The sequence below is a fragment of the Lepidochelys kempii genome, chromosome 16 (assembly GCF_965140265.1).
Source record: "Lepidochelys kempii isolate rLepKem1 chromosome 16, rLepKem1.hap2, whole genome shotgun sequence".
Classification (NCBI taxonomy): domain Eukaryota; kingdom Metazoa; phylum Chordata; order Testudines; family Cheloniidae; genus Lepidochelys; species Lepidochelys kempii.
Genome location: NC_133271.1, coordinates 24,104,356 through 24,123,462, shown reverse-complemented (window position 1 = coordinate 24,123,462; position 19,107 = coordinate 24,104,356). Strand labels below are relative to the sequence as shown.

General features: G+C 43.3%; 1 protein-coding gene across 1 annotated transcript; it reads right to left on the bottom strand.

Annotated features, from left to right (window-relative positions):
* Positions 1-974: 974 nt before the first annotated feature.
* B3GALT9 (beta-1,3-galactosyltransferase 9) lies at positions 975-2,081 on the bottom strand. Its single transcript, XM_073313747.1, has one exon. It carries the CDS (start codon positions 2,076-2,078, stop codon positions 975-977), a length of 1,104 nt encoding a protein of 367 aa, XP_073169848.1. The 5' UTR covers positions 2,079-2,081.
* Between the last annotated feature and the right edge of the window lie 17,026 nt (positions 2,082-19,107).

The window sequence follows — 19,107 nt, the reverse complement described above, 5'->3', positions numbered from 1 at the left end:
TACAATTATATATGGTATAATGAATCTCATTTACTCCAGGAGGATTGGTATAAATACCTAGAGAATTTGATATGGCACTTTTTGCAAACCTGCCAAAAATCTACAATTTGTGTTTCTCTTCACAACAGGAAATAGGCTGTGCCCATCACAGCCATTCCATGGTATACTGTGATCTTGTCAGCAACCATAGGCTGAGCTGGATTGGATCTGGCCAGTACTTGGATGAGAGACTTCCAAAGAGAATTTAAGGCTTTACAGGAAGTGGTGGCAGACATTAGGTGACATTCTTACTGCTGATTCAATGCTGACCCGCATATTCCAACATAATGTAGTACAGGGCTGCTATAGGCCATGTCTTCTGAATGAAATATAAACTGAGGTCATGACTGCTTGTGATCATTAAATACAAGGCAGTTCTACTAGGACAGTTAGGTTGGGTTTCCTGTGTAAAATCTGCTTATCAAGCTGTTTCCCTGGTAATTTCAACTGGATGCTCTGTTCTTCATTCCTGTCCTACACTGTTAAGTGGATGCAGAGGTAGCTACATTTTCACTGGAGAGTGATACGATTCCTTTGGGATTGAATGATGCATCACTCAGTCAAATTGGATCAAAACTACAAAAGTAGTTGCATAGAGGGGCAAACAACTGGACAACATGAAAAAACAGCCAATTCTTTAAAACAGCTTTTACTTAGAGAATAAGAATTGCATGCAGTTCTACATCCTTTATGTGAAAAAAGGCACATCCAGTGCACTCCTTATCATAAATTAAATCACTGAATTCAAACACAGATCCTTGTTTAGCATCAGGAATATTCACTGTCAGAACAGGGTGGGGTTGGGGGGAGCTTTCACATTTAAAAACTAACTTTGAGAGGAAATGTTCAAGGCAAAAGGTCAGATGAACTTTCTAACAGGGAAGATGACAGGTAAAGGTGTAAGTACAGTTTCTTCACATAGAGAAGTTAAAATCTTAATTGGTAAAATGCAAAGCCTCCTTTTTTATTGTTTCTATGTTAAAATGTTTAAACTTGTCAAAGTAGGTCAGTACTCTGCAGGACACCAGCCCATAATAAGTTTCCAGTAAAGTGCAGTCTTTCCCATCGCTTATCTCCCTCCATTCTTTAAATAGCTCATCTTTCATTTCAGAAGAGGTGAAAATGAATTTGTAGCAACATCGATTGTATCTAATGTGCTTTTTCCCAGAAAATCTAGAATTTTGAATGGGTATGATGCCAGCATTCTTAGCACAGATTCCAACAAAGACGTCAGGAGGAACAAAAACTGGTGTTTCCCTGGCAACAACGTATATCTTCCGAGCAACATCCTGGGAAATGACAAAAGCCGTTCCACTACAGTAATCTGGGTAATACTCTTCTTGATATTGACTGAGAGAAATGAAGCTCTGGCTTTGAGGGTCTCTGTCAGGCATATCTTGATGAATGACTCTTCCAATGTAAATATCCTCAAGATGTGTTCTTAAGCTAAGCAAATATTCAGCCAAACTTGGAATGTTGACAAACATTTCTTCTTCGGTTTTGAGAACAAACCTTGCAGTGGAACAGAATGTTACAGTCCACTCCATGCTCATCACAATCTTCAGTGTCTGATTCTCAAAAGAATCAAGGAAGTTTCCTTCAATGATATCTCCATGCTTTTGAGACTCTTCACTGATGTCTAACTGGATGGTTTCTGAAGCTGGCTTTCCTAAAGCAAACAAAATAAGCACAGCATACCCCCTGATGCCTGTCACATTCCCCCATGTTAGTCTGATCAGGTTACGCCTTGTCCTGTTTTCTGGGCTGCTGCACACAACAACAAGCAGAAATACCTCTTGATCTGAGCAGACCTCTGAACTGCTGATGATGTAAGACTTGGACATATTGGTCTTTAGGGGATCCATGTCTAATTTCCTGGCCTTCTCCCTGATTTTGAGAATTTTCATGTCAGTGTAGGTGACAGGTAGCGAATGTAGAAAGTATTCCTCCAGTAAATCTCCTCCAAACAGCAAAGCATGGAAGAGCATGATGTTGAATATAATAAAACACCAGTGGTGTGTCCGAAGTCTGCAGAACATCACCTGGAGAAGAGATGGACATTCACTTCTACCTCTAACTGATTCTAAAGGTAGTTATTTCAGAAGATACTGGCTAGTGTGGAGCCAGGACAGCCTGGTTCTGTTTCCCTGCTCTGCTATTTTGGACAAATTACTCTTTCCTCTTTGGTCCTTACTTTCCTCATTTGTGAAATAGAGAATGATGCCCACATTTTGTGAAGGGCTAAAAGATCCATGGATGAAAAGTGTGATAATAAGCCCATTAGTCTGTCAGGCCTACTTTGTTCAGCATATGGAAATGCAACATATAATAACATGCTAATATTTTTCTGAATTTGGTCTAACTTATTGGTGTCAGTGTTCCTAATGACCCAAGAGATTTCACAGCATGCTCCAGCATGAGTTGGATAATTTTAAAAGCTTTATGCAGCAGTCTTTGACATTTAAATGCCCATAACTTGAATTATTGTGAACTAAAGAGGAAAGTCTGTGTGACTTGTTAATTACAGAGACTCGTTCTCATTCAGAATGCCAGAAATTAGAGTTGGAAGAAATTGATCATTTCATCTAGATGATCTCCATACTATGTAGGACTGTGTCCTGTTGTATGTCTGTTAATGTTTTTGCCTGGCCTCATTTTAAATATCCTAGGGGATGGGACTTCTGCTATTTACCTGGGGAACGTCATTTATCGTTTTAGACTTCCACCTCTTAGTTTAACACAATTGTACAAGCCATAGTTAGTAGATATGGACTTGCTTTTTCATGCTTTTTTTGTAGTCATGATTTCTAGCATAAATAACTAAAATTAACCGACTTTCCAGTTACTTTACTATTGGCATGTTCATTAGTAAGTGGGATGGAGTCAGTGCAGTCCTATTGCAGCTGATGACCCACGGTAACATTTTCAATTCTAAATGGTCTCCTCCCGCACCATGTACTGTAGCTAAACGATAGAAAGCACTTACCTGCATGGTACCAGTAAATTCTGTGTGCTGTCAGGATCACTGGAGCCTTTTTAGGTGAATTTTTTTTTTTTTACATTTATAAGCAATATTGCCACGTCTGAAACTGAAGAGGCAGAGTTGTATGTAGGTCTGTCAGGCTAAGGTTACCTGCTAGTAACCAGATCCACTGCACCCTTTATTTCCCCTGACTGTGAAAGGAAATACAATCCAGGACAATCTGCATGTTGCAGCTGCATAAAACCCAAAGTAATTAGAATTCTAGCCATTCCCTTTATTAATTTCTGATACACAGAGGGAGGGGGGACCTGAATAGAAATATATTTGCCCTCTAAAAGGCACACCCTTTCTAAAGGAATAAAGTAACACTGATATTAACACTGTAAAGCAGATCAGGCTACACTAGTACTAATACAATAAAGTTGTGTTATATATGCCCAACTTGTGTGGGTTTTGTGTTTAGAGGAAGTCATTTGTAGGTGATTATTCTGCTGCAATTTCTGTGATCAATACTGGGTCTGTGGAGGATGAGTTCATGAAAGGCCCATGCCTCTGTTCACACAGAGCTGTGGATCTGCATTATGAAAATCCTTTTATGTTGGTGCTAGATTCTGTAAAAAAATAAAAAGCTGATGTTGTCAATAAGATTTGCCCACCTGCTTTCTAAGCTTTATTCCGTGTAGTTGTTCCTGCAGAGCAAAACCTATGAAAGAAAGGGACCAACTTCCTAGTTTAAGACAATGCAAGCACAGCTTAATGTTGCAGTTATCTTTTCTTACTTGGTGAAGAAGTTCTCAATTCCTGTCGTTCCTGGGCTCTGGAGCCTTTGACATTAATGTCCACGTGTAGCTGTGGCTTCTGTTCTTGTCCTACCACCTGGTGGTGTGATCCTGTCCTACTTCACAGGCTGGGCTGGGCCGGTGCTTGGATGACACCTCTAATGCACAGTGCAGCTGGTGACTGAGAAGATGGTGAATAATACTGAGCCTTTGTCCAGAGTGGTGTTCAGGGGGCTCTGCTGCAGGTGCTGTTTGATAAGACAGAGAAATGGAACCTTGGCTGTTCGTGCTCATTGTATGATGCTTTTTCACAAGGGTAACAATATTCAACCTTGTATCCTGGTGATAGCCCAACTTAGGGTGCCATAATTTCCTCTGCAACATCTCTCTTTTTCTCAGCCCTGCATCTTGGGGATGTTTAGCATGGATATGAGCTTTACGTAGCTTGCGCTGGCTAGTGCAGGCTTTGTACATCCTATAAAGGCCAGCAGGTACTGTTTCTAACTATAAGCCAAATTCTACACCCCCATGCATGGATGCAGTTCCTAATGAAGACAATGGGAGCTGCATCAGTAGACGGAATTAGACTTTAAATAATTAACTCCCCAACGATACTCAACGGTACCATTTCTTGGTAATGCCACGTGAACAAAATGAAATGGGATTTTCCAGCTCAAGCTGCTCCTGAGAGAGGAGAAACCCAAACAGAGAAATGAACCACCCTATTTTTCTTTCCTTGGCTGCTCTTAACTCTCTAACCATCTAGTTTGCTTCAAACCTTCCAGAAACTTGAGTCCTTCCCATGGCATTAGATTTTGCTTAAAGCATAAACTAGGCACCAGCACCCTTGTCTATGCTGGTCCACTCTTGGCATGTCCTTGGTGTTAATTTTTACCTTTGCTTTGAGTACTGCTTGGTGGAGGGATTCTTTTGATCAGTCTCTTCTGTGTGTTCCTCCAGCTTCCCAAGGGCACACCTACACATGCGGAAAATAATGTCTGAAATTTGGGGTGGATTTTGATTTGATAGAATGGAAAACTTCCCGCAACATTAACTGCGCAGAAACTAGCATCTCTTCCCTCATCTCCTCCAGTTTCTGGAATCTAAGATAATTGCCTTCGTGAGCACCACAGACGTACATTACTTACTGCTCTCCTTGCAATTCAGGTGCCAATGCATTGGTATCTCAGAATACGGTCCTGCCATGGTTGTGAAAGTGCAGAAAAAGAACTGTGATGTGATTTGAGACATGATCAGCAGAGGGCAGTGTTTCATAATGCAGAGCAGAAAGGCTGTCTCAATGGAAAGCAAAGGTAAGTCCACAGCCATACCTGAGGCTGGACTAACACCCAAGGCTGGAGATAAGGGAAAGTGAAGTGGAGCTGTACTACCTGGGTCAGAGAATGTGGGAGCGCGTCAGGCTGTGAAACCCAGGGTTTGGCTCATGGGAAGATGGGAATATAAGGGCCCTAGTCAAGTCAGCATAACTGGGATTGCTGCAGAGGGAACGGTAAAGGACCATGAGGATGTGTCTGCAACTGCAATTAAAAGCATTCAGCTGGCCTGTGTCGGCTGACTCCAGCTTGCAGGGCGTGGGCTAAGGGGCTGTTTAATCGCAGTGTAGATGTTTGGGCTCGGACTGGAGCCTGGACTCTAGGACCCTGTGAGAAAGGACCATGAGATCACCCAGTCTGGCCTCCCTGTAGAGCACAGGCCATGAAATTTCATGCACTTACCCTTGTATTGAGCCCAATAACTTGTGTCTATCCCAAGTATAACATGTATGCTCTCCAAGTGAATGTATGCATGCTGACCCATCAGCCGATGGACAAAGGATCTTTTAAGATGCAAAATCAAAGTTCTTGTAACTTGTAGCCTTTAAAAGTCCAGTGGTCTTTTTGTAAGAGCGGGGATGTTAATGTAGTGTACCGCTTAAATGCCAGAGCAGTTGTTATATTCTGCCAAACTAAAATTCATTCTGGAGTTCCAATTCAATAGGACTCTCTTTGCTTTTTGTCCTAAACAGTCATGTAATGTTGCTGTGTCCTGTTAAACAACTGCTGTGTCCCACCCCAGAAGAGGTTGCATTTCATTGATGCCTTCAGTGATTCCTGAGTATATAGTGTCTGAAGAATGAGTGTAACAGAGCCTTTGCTTTATTAATCTCAGCATGGCATACAGGCACTGCTGAAGTTTACTGGGATGCACAACAACCAGGAATTAGAAGAGTCCATGTGGCAAGCTGTCAGGTTTCCTTCCCCACTCTGAACTCTGGGGTACAGATGTGGGGATCTGCATGAAAGACCCCCTAAGCTTATTCTTACCAGCTTAGGTTAAAACTTCCCCAAGGCACAGATTCCTTTCTTGCCTTGGGATCGCTGCCACCAGCAAGTGATTTAACAAACTATTAGGAAAAGGACCACTTGGAGTCTTATTCCCCCAAGCCCTTACACCCCTTTTCCTGGGAAGGCTTGAGCATATATCCTCACCAATTGGTTACAAAAGGACTACAGACCCAAATGCCTGGGTCTTAGAACAATGGAAAAATCAGGTTCTTAAAAAAAAAAAAAATTAAAGAGAAAAAGGTAAAAGAATCACCTCTGTAAACTTAGGCTGGTAGTTAACCTTACAGAGTAGCAGAAAATTCAAAGAGCTCAGAGGAACCCCCTCTAGCCTTAGTTTCAAAGTTACAACAAAACAGGGATAAAACTCCCTCTAGCAAAGGGAAAAGTTGAGAGAACCAAGATAAACTAATACGCCTTGCCTGGCTGTTACTTACAAGTTTGAAATATGAGAGACTTGTTCAGAAAGATTTGGAGAACACTGATTGATGTCTGGTCCCTCTTAGTCCCAAGAGCGAACAGCCACAGAAACAAAGAACCCAAAACCTCTTCCCCCCCCCCCCATTTGAAAGTATCTTTTGTCTCCATTGGTTCCTTTGGTCAGGTGCCAACCAGGTTACCTGAGCTTCATAACCCCTCACAGGTAAGGAGGAATTTAGGCTACCCCTATGGTTATGACACAAGCACTGAAGGCATCTGCAGGGGTGACAGCTGAGTCTGGCAACGCTCCTGAAGTGGTGAAAGAAAGCCATCACCACCACTCGATCCACAAGGGATTTGCCGGGCAATTTAAAAGTAGAAAAGGACTTCCAGGTTCCCAGCAGCCAGGCCCCTGAAAGGTACTAGGGAAGTGGAGCAGAGGGCAGCCAAAGATCTGGGCAAAGAGGAACCTGAATCGTTGCGTGTAGGAGGCACAAGTTGGGAGTTTTGCATTAATTAAATGAAACTAAAATCCTTCCAAACTGACATGTCGCCTTTTAAAAATATAGCTTCTCCTAGCCAGCGTACGTACTGCTTTGCTGTTGGGTTGCTTATGAGCTCTGGACTGTGTGCACTGCTTTGTTGTTGTTGGGTTGTTTGTGAGCATTCAGCTCCACAAATTGGTCAAAAAACCAACAAACCTGAAGACACCGTACAGCCTTTTCTCAGGGGGCAGGAAGCATGTTGTTAACCTAGTGCATGAAGGGTCATCATCCATCTAGGAATCTGGTGCCAATCAGAAGGCCGCTAGACTTAGAACAAAAGTGGCTTCTACTCCCACCTCCCTAGGGTTTGGTGTCTTGTATTAGATGGGGGTTTCTTTAAATATATAATCATCACAAGTCCTGTTACTGTGGAGAGCCTCTTGCCCTGGGCTTGGAAGAGGGTCAGCTGGGGTATGCGCTGTCGTCAGGGGTACGCGAGAAAAATCCTGTAATGGCGGACAACGCATCGTCTTCTCCTTTACAGACTTTTTTCTTTTCTGTTTTTCATAGGTATATTATGATCCTATCTTAGATTGGGGTACACAGTAGACTACATGTTTTGGAAGAGATATGAAGCCTAAGAAGTTTGAAAACCACTGTCCTAGAAACTACATTGTGGAGGACATTCCAGTGCAGATCAGATATTTCTGCCTATGCTGATGTGGCTTTTGGTGCTGTATTTGGGGCATCTCCCTGGCTTCTACGGTTCATAGCACTTTGCAAATATTTACCCTCACCATGTCCCCTGGGAGGTAGGTCAACAGTATCCCTTGTTATATAGACGGGGAAACTCTGACTGAGGGTGACTTGCCTAAGTCTGCCCGGTAAGTCGGTGTCAGAGCCAGGATTAGCAGTTAGTAATTCCTGGAGTCTAGTCCTGTGCTCAGTCCTACTAGAGCATCTCTCTAGATAAATCTTTAGTGACACACCGAAGTGCAGCTGTAGCAGGCTGCCTCTCTGCTGTCCCCTCTACTCACAGACATCCCTGTGTTACATCTCCCCAGGTTAAACACCATTGGGATTGTATCCAAAGCCTTTAGCAAAGGTCAGGTTTCCCTCCCCCTCCCCTCCACCCTTTTGGGGGTATTTTTTAAATGGTCCGTCTCTTTTGCAACCATTTCTGAGACTGGGAGGGGAAAACTAACGATGGAAAAAGCTGAGACAGGCTCCAGCCTACAGTACTTCTCGCTGGTGCCCTGTTTACGATGGCCTGGATGGGCCATCAGGCGTAAGAGAGAATTGATACAGAGATGGGTTTTCCCTGCCCTCCCTTGTTGGCTTTGATTTGACTTGACTGTAGATCACTGGTGCGCAGTGACTCTGATCACTTCAATGCATCCGTGCATAGGCTTCAAGTTTGGCCTATTAGCCAAATCCAACAGTAGCACCCTGGAAAGCCTGCAAGGAAGGATGGGCAAGACCTTTGCTTCCTTCATGCTAATGGTGGGGGAATATCGAGTTGGGCAGGGCAACGAACGCTTACTGTGCCCTTGATTCCCACTGTTGCTACCTGAGCCACTCAGACGGCTCAACACCATCCCTCCTGATTTGGTCCCACGAATGGAATGGCTCGGAGAGAATGCCTGGGCCTCTTGGAATGTGGAAGAGATCTTTTCCCACAGGTGCTCTGTTTTTTTTTTTTTGGGTGTGCTCAGAAGCCTTGATGATTTGTACTTTCCAACAGCTGCACGGGGTCCTGTGGTGTTGACAGCAGTGCCCTCGTCATTTAAGGTTATGACGAGCACAGGCAAATGGAGGTGGGGCTGTAATGACATGCCCAGTGTTAACAGTCTTAAAAAAAATACCTACAGCTTGTGAAATGTGTTTTTATGTTGTAACAAGCTGTGCTGATTGCTTGCTTGATCTCCCCAAAAGGGAATGATTCCTTCATAGTTCCCCCGTTGTTGATTGCTATTTAATTAGGCCTAGTATGTATTTAGTCTAGGAGTGGGGTGAGGCAAGGTTTGCAGGGGAGAAGAAGAGTGAAAAATGGAAAGTGTTTTAAATTAGGGGATGTCTTTCTAGTGCTTGTAAATGCAAGAAACTGAACAGGGGAGGAAGGAGTCTTCAAAGCACTGTCCAAATATTAACTAGTTAATCCCCAGAAAATCTCAGTCAGGTGAACACGTCTGTATTGCTGTCCCCGTTTATAGATTGGGAAACCAAGGCACAGAGGTCCAGTTATACTCAGTAAAGTGAGTGTAACCACGCCCCCACTCTTACTCCTCTGATCTGTTTCCTGGGAACATTCGATCAGACCTGCTGACTTCACCAATTAAAAAGAAATAAGGCAAGGAGGGAGTTATGCCTGTTGTCCCTACAGAGATACAAAGCTTCAGGTGAGAGAGCAGGATTCTGTTCTGGCTCATGCATCCTCAAGGGACTGGTCTGAGTATGCAGCAGTCAGTGTCACAAGTAGGCTAAGAACTCTAGAGTTGCTGGCTCCTAGCCCGAAACTGATCACACTCCTGTCTGTTTCTCAAGATCTATGGATGCAACATGCAAAGCACAGCCTAAGGGCTTAGTAGCCTTATTTAATATTAATAAGGATTCTATATCTTGCCCAATTCTGGGTAGAGCATTCAGGCAGCGAGTAGGGTACCATGGTGCAGAGTTAAAATAGTAATTGTCTTCCCACCTTCAGCTGCATAGAGCAGGCTCCTGACTTGCCCTCTTTGCAGATTATATGGGCGGATACTGCCATGCCCAGACTCTGGGGGAGTCTCTTACCGTTCTGCATGAATATGGACTGAAATTGTCCAAGAGACGTCAGTGTAGCTGCGATGGACTTGCACAAGCTAATGGAAGGGTTTCTTGAGGATCTGGGTAAGTTTAGGATCACCTGCTCCTCCACAAGATTCCTTCCCCACTCTGAACTCTAGGGTACAGATGTGGGGACCTGCATGAAAACCTCCTAAGCTTACTTTTACCAGCTTAGGTTAAAACTTCCCCAAGGTACAAAATTATTTTACCCTTGGATTTCCACTGCCACCACCAAACTTTATCTGGGTTTACTGGGAAACGTGGCTTGGACACATCTTTCCCCCCAAAATCCTCCCAACCCTTGCACCCCACTTCCTGGGGAAGGTTTGGTAAAAATCCTCACCAATTTGCATAGGTGACCACAGACCCAAACCCTTGGATCTTAGAACAATGAAAAAGCATTCAGTTTTCTTACAAGAAGACTTTTAATAGAAGTAAAGGAATCACCTCTGTAAAATCAGGATGGTAAATATCTTGCAGGGTAATTAAATTCAAAACATAGAGAATCCCTCTAGGCAAAACCTTAAGTTACAAAAAAGACACACAGACAGGAATAGTCATTCTATTCAGCACAGCTCTTCTCTCAGCTATTTAAAGAAATCATAATCTAACACATAGCTAGCTAGATTACTTACTAAATTCTAAGACTCCATTCCTGTTCTGTCCCTGGCAAAAGCATCATACAGACAGACACAGACCCTTTGTTTTTCTCCCTCCTCCCAGCTTTTGAAGACAAGTATCTTGTCTCCTCATTGGTCATTTTGGTCAGGTGCCAGTGAGGTTACCTTTAGCTTCTTAACCCTTTACAGGTAAGAGGATTTTTCCTATGGCCAGGAGGGATTTTAAAGAGGTTTACCCTTCCCTTTATATTTGTGACAATTCCCTGCTACAATGTTTTTCCCCTTCAAACTAGTAATGCTTTCTGGTATTCGGTCTCTGATCCTTTCAACATGTTTTGACTGTCACTGGTGGTGAGCTCAGGAACAGCAATAATACTCCCAGACCATCAGGGTCGGGCGGTGGTCAGATGGGAGGCAGACTGGAGTAGGAAGTGACCCAGGGAAGCTGAACACCACATGAAGATAGGTGAGCAGCCGAGTCAGCTTCACAGGGCCCTGGGTTGGAACCCAGTGGAGTAGGGAGGGCCCACTTTCACCTGGTTCCCCTGTTCCTTGGACTGCTGCTGCCCTGGACTACTGCCACTAGGTGGAACAGTCACTATAGTGAACCATGACCACTAGGCGAGAGCCCCTTGCAACCCCCTCGGTCACAAGTGTCTAGAGGATCTGGGTCCACAGCACCAAACTGCCACAGCACTTGATAAGAGAGACTACTGTGACCCTCCCAGTCCTACCTGTGCTTCACTGATATCCCTGCAAGCAGCATTTCCTATTGCCAGTCCGTCACTTCAGTGCTGCCAGCCAGCCAGCCCACGTTGTTTTCCTCTTGACTCTTAGTGGTTTAATTGAATTAATTACAATTTAAAACTACTTTAGAGCAGACGATTTCTTACAGCGAGAGGGCATAGGCTCCCAAACATGGCTCTGATCGGGGTAAATTTCCTTAAACTCTACTAGCAAAGTTCTCTCTCAGGGATAGCCGAGGCAGTGGGGAGGGAGGCTAGATGCAATTAAAACACAGTACAGAGGAGGTGGGGGGGAAGATACTAAAGTACCTGAGCCAAACCAGGTAGGCAGTGCTCCCCACTGAGGAGCTGCTGGCGACCAGAACTGCATGGGAATGTCCCTAACACAAGGAGTGGAGGTGGAGCCTGGATGAAATGAATGTGTGCTTTAAGCCATGTCTGAAAGATGGCACCCCCAGTAACTCAGTGCCCCTTCATGTGCAGGCCCACTGGGGTCAGCACGGGCTCAGAGCAGAGCGACCAATCCAATTTCCTGCCCGTAAAATGTAAAACTCGTAAAGTAAATGGCTCCTTCCCTGCTGCTTGGACCCAACCAGTGATCAGGGCTTCAGAAATCCCTGAGTGTAGCTCAGCTGAATCAGAATGTGATGTTCCTGTCCCATTTAGGAGGCAATGGGAAGCCTACAAGCTGAGTGTTTCCCTTTTGAAATGCACTGGTGACCTCAAACCTCCTACTAACCTTTTAACTACTCTCTCCATTTTGCAATATATCATGTTCTCTAAAGCTTTGGCTGATCTGTTCTGATGCCAATCATACAGTCCAGTGATAACTTGCTTTGCACGTGTCTGCTTCTAAACAGCCTGATGTAGCTCGTCTGGAAATTCCCCTAGATTTTTAGGGCTTTTAGCTTCTGGAATCTATTTGCTGGAATTCAAATCGATGACCCTCATAAACAGAAGGTTGAAGCACCAAGTATCGTGTTCTGTAGTAGCTGAGTAGAGATAATTCCATGCCATTTAATTTTATCTTCATTTTTGTCCTTTAAGAGGTTTTGGATATATTCACTGCGGTTTTACACTTCTTGGGATATAAAGCTAGGGTGACCAGATGTCCCGTTTTTAAAGGGACAGTCCTGTTTTGTGGGACTTTTTCTTATATAGGCACCTATTACCTCCCACCCCCTGTGCCAGTTTTTCACAGTTGCTATCCGGTCACCCTAAAAAGCCCGTCATCTGTACTGACATATCTTAGCTCTTAGGGCAATGAGTCAAACTGATTGTATCTAACTTGTCACCATTGGGTATTGAACCCCACCATGACTTTCCTCTAGAATTAGGGTTACCAAATAGCAACCGTCAAAAAATGGGACGAGGGTGAGGGGTAATAGGTGCCTATATAAGAAAAAGTCCCCAAAACTGGACTGTCCCTTTAAAAATGGGACATCTGGTCACCCTATCTAGAATCTTATCTCAGCCCTACTTAGGGCAGCAGGAACGTTCTTTCTCTGTCTTTGAAGTGGAGATAATATTCTGCAGTTGCACAATGCATATCATCAGAGGGCTTCAAAGCATACTACAAACTTTACTTAAGCCTTCCAGATATGTTGCGCACCCCATTTTACAGGTGGTAGGACACTGAGGCTCGGAGAGGATAAATGACTTCTCCAAATCCATAAAAGGAGGCCGTGGTAGTGCTAGGATTAGAACCCAGGAGTCTCCATTCCTAGCCCTGTGACCTAACCACACTTACTCAATTTCCATAGCAGCCGTCAGAAAATTTTTTCTTTGGGACTAATTGCAGCCAAAGGGCAAAATACAACCCCCCAGCAGGGTGAAAGTCCATCACAAGTGAGTTTTAATAGGAAACTTACTCTGAACAACGCATCACAGTGGGTAGAGCAAATGTCGCATCTCATTTGCTGCATTGGTAAAGTCTTCATCCTGCTTCTGAGAGTTTTTCCATTGATGGGAAGAGGGTCAGACTCTGTTGTGACATCTTGTGGAGATTCTGCTCAGTAATTCATAAGCTACATGCTACCTACAGTAGCTACTGTGGGGAGGGGTTGGGGAAGAGAAGAACATGAGTGTCCCAATATAGTGTCCTGTCCATAAAGATACTAACAGCACGAGAAGAAGTGGGTTCATGCTAGACTTGGTCAGGAATTTTTTAATGCAACTTTTTAAATAAAAAATGCCAGTTTGTTGAAACTCAAATTTTTCACAGGAAATAGTCAGATTTGATTAATTTCTCAACTTGGAAATTTTTACATTTTTTTCTCTTTAAATTGTCAAATCGTCTTGTTTCAATATTTTCAAAACGAAAAATTCCAGTTTTCTGGTTCAAAATGAGTTTTTTAATTTTGAAATGTAACCTAGTTACAGTAAAACAAAATATAAAAATTGGTCAAAATCCAAACAAAACTTTTTGATTATTTTGAACCAAATTGTGGGTTTTTTTTAATTTTTGATTTGTGAAAAATTTTGAGATTGACTTCTTGACCCAATTTGGGATCAGAAATTTTTTTGAAATATATTTGAAAAATGTTGTGGGATGGGAGAACCATTTCCCACCCAGTTGCTGTTGATACCACACAATGAGCTATGCAGATAAACAGGATCCTGGATCAGAACCATCTCTAATCTTTTAGTTTTGACTGATAAAATTGTGCAAAACCATAACTTGGCATCCTCTGCTAGTGCGAGTGGTATACGGGAGTAACTCCACCAGAGTCAGTGTGGTCACATTGGTGTGAGCCCTATCATGTTGGGGGTTGCAGTGGAGTACAATCCAATGTCTGTGGGTGCGGGAAGTGATGAGGTCTTCTGTATTAGCACTTCAAAAATGCTCCTAGTTCAGAGTGATTTGTGATTGTGCTTCTTGGAAAACAGTAAGGAAAGAATATATTTGTCTTGGTACATAGAAAATTAGGTGACTTAGCAAATTTTCATCCTTTAATATTCATTCAGTTCCAAGGATTCTTGAGTCTCCTGTACTGGGCGACTCGGTGTATGCAAATGTTTGCACATTTCATTCTTTACCGGTTTGCATTTTGTATGTGTTTCACCCTGGGTTGGGCAGCAAATGTGTCTTGAGGGTTATTCCTTTAAATGGTGTCTCTCTCTTTGCATGTTATAGTCTTGGAATCAAGAATTCCCGAAGTTCTAGCACCCTGACAGTGGATGTTTAACAGGGCATGTTTGCAAGTGTTACCTCAGTGGTCACATCACCGGTCACTTCTAGTCTGATCATCCTTCGAGGTGCTGAAAGCCCTCAACTCAGACCATTGATGTCAAGCTGAAATAAGCCAATTTAAGCCATTCTGTCTTTCATTTTATGCAATGTATTAAGCCTCATTCAGTTCTCCCCTGCACCTGACTTGCTTAAAGGAGAGAAGAAATAATTGCAGAGCTTGGTTAAGAACTAAATTAATGGCAAATGAGGAAAGTAGTTGGGATGGATACTGTTGCTGCTTGATAGGTATTTGCTCACCATGACTTTGGGCATCTATCTTCCTGGGATAGGAGGACATCTGGTTTTGTTGCAAAGGGGAACAATGGATTGAATGGAATTTCAGTGCAGTCACATGCTCTATGGTCTGAAGCATGCAAAGTATTCCTATTTTTGGCTTGTGGATTGACATACAAGTCTCTAGGCTCCATCTGGACTAGATGTGGTCAGCCCAACCCTCTTCTTTGTGCTAGGAGCTCCTTCAGTGCACAGGGATGGGTGTGTATGAAGACAAAGGGTGAGTACCGTGGATTTTATGAAAGGCTAATGTGGGAGAGGAGCACCCAATTTGTATATTATTAATTTGACTTCAATACTTGTCTTTAAAGCAGCCATAACCCTTCTGCCCCCGCCCCCAGTAATCTTCTTCTCTTCTGACCCCACTTACTACAGTTCTGCACATTCAAAGGCACTGCTGTTTTAGCGATAGTAGAATAAACTCATCTGGAGTAAATCTGAAGCCACTCACACTCTTTGAAAGTTTGTCTTGGGTTTCAGAGTAACAGCCGTGTTAGTCTGTATTCGCAAAAAGAAAAGGAGGACTTGTGGCACCTTAGAGACTAACCAATTTATTTGAGCATAAGCTTTCGTGAGCTACAGCTCACTTCATCGGATGCATACTGTGGAAACTGCAGAAGACATTATATACACAGAGACCATGAAACAATACCTCCTCCCACTCCACTCTCCTGCTGGTAATAGCTTATCTAAAGTGATCATCGAGTTGGGCCATTTCCAGCACAAATCCAGGTTTTCTCACCCTCCGCCCCCGCCCCCACAAACTCACTCTCCTGCTGGTAATAGCCCATCCAAAGTGACCACTCTCTTTAAAAAGCTATTACCAGTAGGAGAGTGAGTTTGTTTGTGTGGTTTTTGGAGGGGGGCGGGGGTGTGTGTGTGTGAGAGAACCTGGATTTGTGCTGGAAATGGCCCACCTTGATTATCATACACATTTTAAAGAGAGTGGTCACTTTGGATGGGCTATTACCAGCAGGAGAGTGAGTTTGTGTGTGGGGGGGCGGAGGGTGAGAAAACCTGGATTTGTGCTGGAAATGGCCCAACTTGATGATCACTTTAGATAAGCTATTACCAGCAGGAGAGTAGTGCCTGCAGGGCTAAACCCCAACATTGTCTCCATTTGGATTGTGAGCTCATAAGGGAAGGGACCTGATGCAGCCATTTGCACTGTCAGGCACCCAGTATAGTTCTGGGCATGTAAAAATAAGCATCATCTCAACTGTGGGTGCATTCAGAGGGGATCTGGCTTTGGAGCTCCCCAAATTCTGGGGTGATTTTGGATCCAGAGCTCAACTGTGGATCTAAAGCTCAGGTAGGTCAGTCCTGTGTCTAACTTCTGTAAGCACTGAATGTGTTACCTATAGGTTTCAGAGTAACAGCCGTGTTAGTCTGTATTCGCAAAAAGAAAAGGAGGACTTGTGGCACCTTAGAGACTAACCAATTTATTTGAGCATGAGCTTTCGTGAGCTACAGCTCACTTCATCGGATGCATGCCGTGGAAACTGCAGCAGACTTTATATACACACAGAGAAGCAGCAGGAGAGTGAATTTGTGTGGGGGGGTGGAGGGTGAGAGAACCTGGATTTGTGCTGGAAATGGCCCAACTTGATGATCACTTTAGATAAGCTATTACCAGCAGGACAGTGGGGTGGGAGGAGGTATTGTTTTATGATCTCTGTATGTATATAAAGTCTGCTGCAGTTTCCACGGTATGCATCCGATGAAGTGAGCTGTAGCTCACAAAAGCTCATGCTCAAATAAATTGGTTAGTCTCTAAGGTGCCACAAGTACTCCTTTTCTTTTTACCTATAGGTCTTCATGCTGCTTACCTAACTGCGAGGCAACACTTATGTGCAATTAGTGTGCCCATGGAGTTGGTTTGCAGGTGAGGTTGCCTATTTAGGAACTTCAGGAGTGGGCTTGTGATATTGCCTCCATGTTGCTTAACTGTTGTGTTTTTCTTGATTGATGTAACAAATAATCCCCCAATAGGTGGGTAAATGTCCAGATCTCTGCAGACAGAGGAACTGTAACATCTCTTGGGGAGATATTTTAATCCTAAATGAAGGACCATAAAGAACAGGGTTTCAGGAAGATACTCTCTCCCCATCTAGCTAATTCTTCTGCTCTATGAGTTGTCTGTGTCCCAGGTTCTAGAATGGAGAGATGGCTCATAGCGCAAAAGGGTATGGAAAGTTTATTAATATAACATTTCCCCTTGGCTTTCTGAGAAGAGGCAAAGTGTGTGCAGCAGCTATATTGTTTCAATGAAGGTTCACTTTAAAGTGGAGATTGCCTAGTTCTAAATATTATTTACATCTGGGTTGGAATGGCAGCACCTAATAGCTCAAGCTTAAAAACATTCATATTTGTTAGAGGAGTTTCTCTTTGTACCTTGGCAAGCTGGCAATCAGCATGAAAAGTGTCCATTAAATTCTGTCGCTAAAAATAAGCAGCTAATCGGAAAATCTTTTCCCATTTAAACAAAAAAAAATTCTGAAAACCTCTACTCCTCCTTGCAGAAGTTCCAACCCCCTGCCAAACTACATATTGACCAAATGAAGAGTAGCATTCAAAACCATTTCCATTAAAAAAAATATTGGCACTGTAACTTACGTATTTATAAAACATTAATAATCAAGCTCATGACTGCATCTTCCCGGTTGCAATTGGTTCCAGTTATGCTCAGTGTGGTGGTTGCAATACTCAGTGGTGAAATAATTTATTTTAAATTGCCTTGCGATTGTAGTAATCGTTCCAATCAGTCACTGCAATAGTAATTTAATAACCCAAGCGAAGATGCTGCTTCAGGCCTCTCAATAATCAGCTGCTGATGGCCCATCAGAAAATGCTGTAGATGTAAAAATTCAATAAACTGACGACGCTTCCTACCTGTCTTTGAATTGTCCCTGGCTGTACAGATGGGAGCCAGAATAACAGTCAGCAAAACGCACCCCAAAGCTCCAGATCAAAGCAGTATTATTGCCTCTATGCTTTTCCCCATCTGAGGCATCAGTAAATATTTAATTTGGGAAAGAGAATTTTAGTGTTTGGAGTTCTTATGGGATGGTTTATCTTCCTGGGTGATAATATACCCATCCCTATGACACCTATGAATGACAGCAACACCTTTGGGAGCCAGTGAGGTCTCTTTGATGACGCTAAATTTTAAAGCTGTGCACGGGGAGCCTAGATACCGTGGCGATGGGCATGTTCTAAATGCAGAAAGCTAGGTGACCAAGAAGTCAAGCTGTGCATTCAGAAATGGAGAACAGTAGCACCTGCCGCTGTACCCGTGGCTCTTTCTCAAAGCTGAACGATGATGCTAGGGATCTACAGCTCCTATTGCTCCCACATTGAGCTCTTAGAATGTGGCGATTCTGTTGATCTAAATAGTCTGGCTGAGCTACTCAGTTAGAAACCTGAGGAAGAGCAGAAATGAGTGCTGAAGGGTAAAATAACTGTGTTCTAAGTATGATACAAGTGGTGTTGGCTTCTGAGGATTAGATAGTTTTGAAATCTCCCATGCAAATCCAGGGTTCAGACTAATGGAGTATGCAACACGCGTGCTTTTTATAACAATAACATCTTGCTTTTCAGCTTGCAAAAGTGAAAAGCCTTTAGTGTTAATGGAAAGACTTTGATCCCATTAAGATTAATGGAAACGAGAGGGAACTTTAATCTGTGAAATGGACAAAAGTCAAGCCAGTCTGGAGCCTGAACAATCTCGATTCCCACAAGTTAACTAAAGGCCTGAGACATGTGGTGGTTCTTAGGATTAGGGGAAGTGGAAACAATGTCTCCTAGAATGCTGCTCCTGCAAAATGGGATTTTGATGTAATATTTGAAAGCTGTTTTGCCTCAGGCAGGAAGGTGTTAGCTGCGTTATGTAATTGCCCTGGAACTCTAAAGCCTTTACTCTGTTTCGCTTTATTTCTGTGACTGAGTTAGCATCCACTAACGACAGATGGGTAGGCCGTTAATATGCTGCGGTGTTGGAGCAATCCCTTTGCACCTCGGGTATGTCTACACTGCACCTTTTTATCTATTTGTATTACAATAGTGCTTAGAGCACTCAGCTGAGATTGGGGGCCCACATGTATGCACATAGTAATAGACAGTCCGTGCTCCAAAGAATTGACAATTGAAAGAGACAAGACAGACAAAGTGGGGGGGGGGGGGAGAAAGGGCTATTGCCATTTACCCATGGGGAGCTGAGCCACAGAGAAACTAAGCGACTTCCCAAAGTCACACAGGGAGTATAGATCATTAAAAATCAATAAATTTTCCCCTGTAGTGCTTACAGCCCAAACTTTGCAGCATGTTGCTAGTGGATAAGAACCA

Excerpts from the sequence above, each read along its gene's own strand:
- B3GALT9 (XM_073313747.1), bottom strand. The coding sequence starts at position 2,078 with ATGTTCTGCAGACTTCGGACACACCACTGGTGTTTTATTATATTCAAC.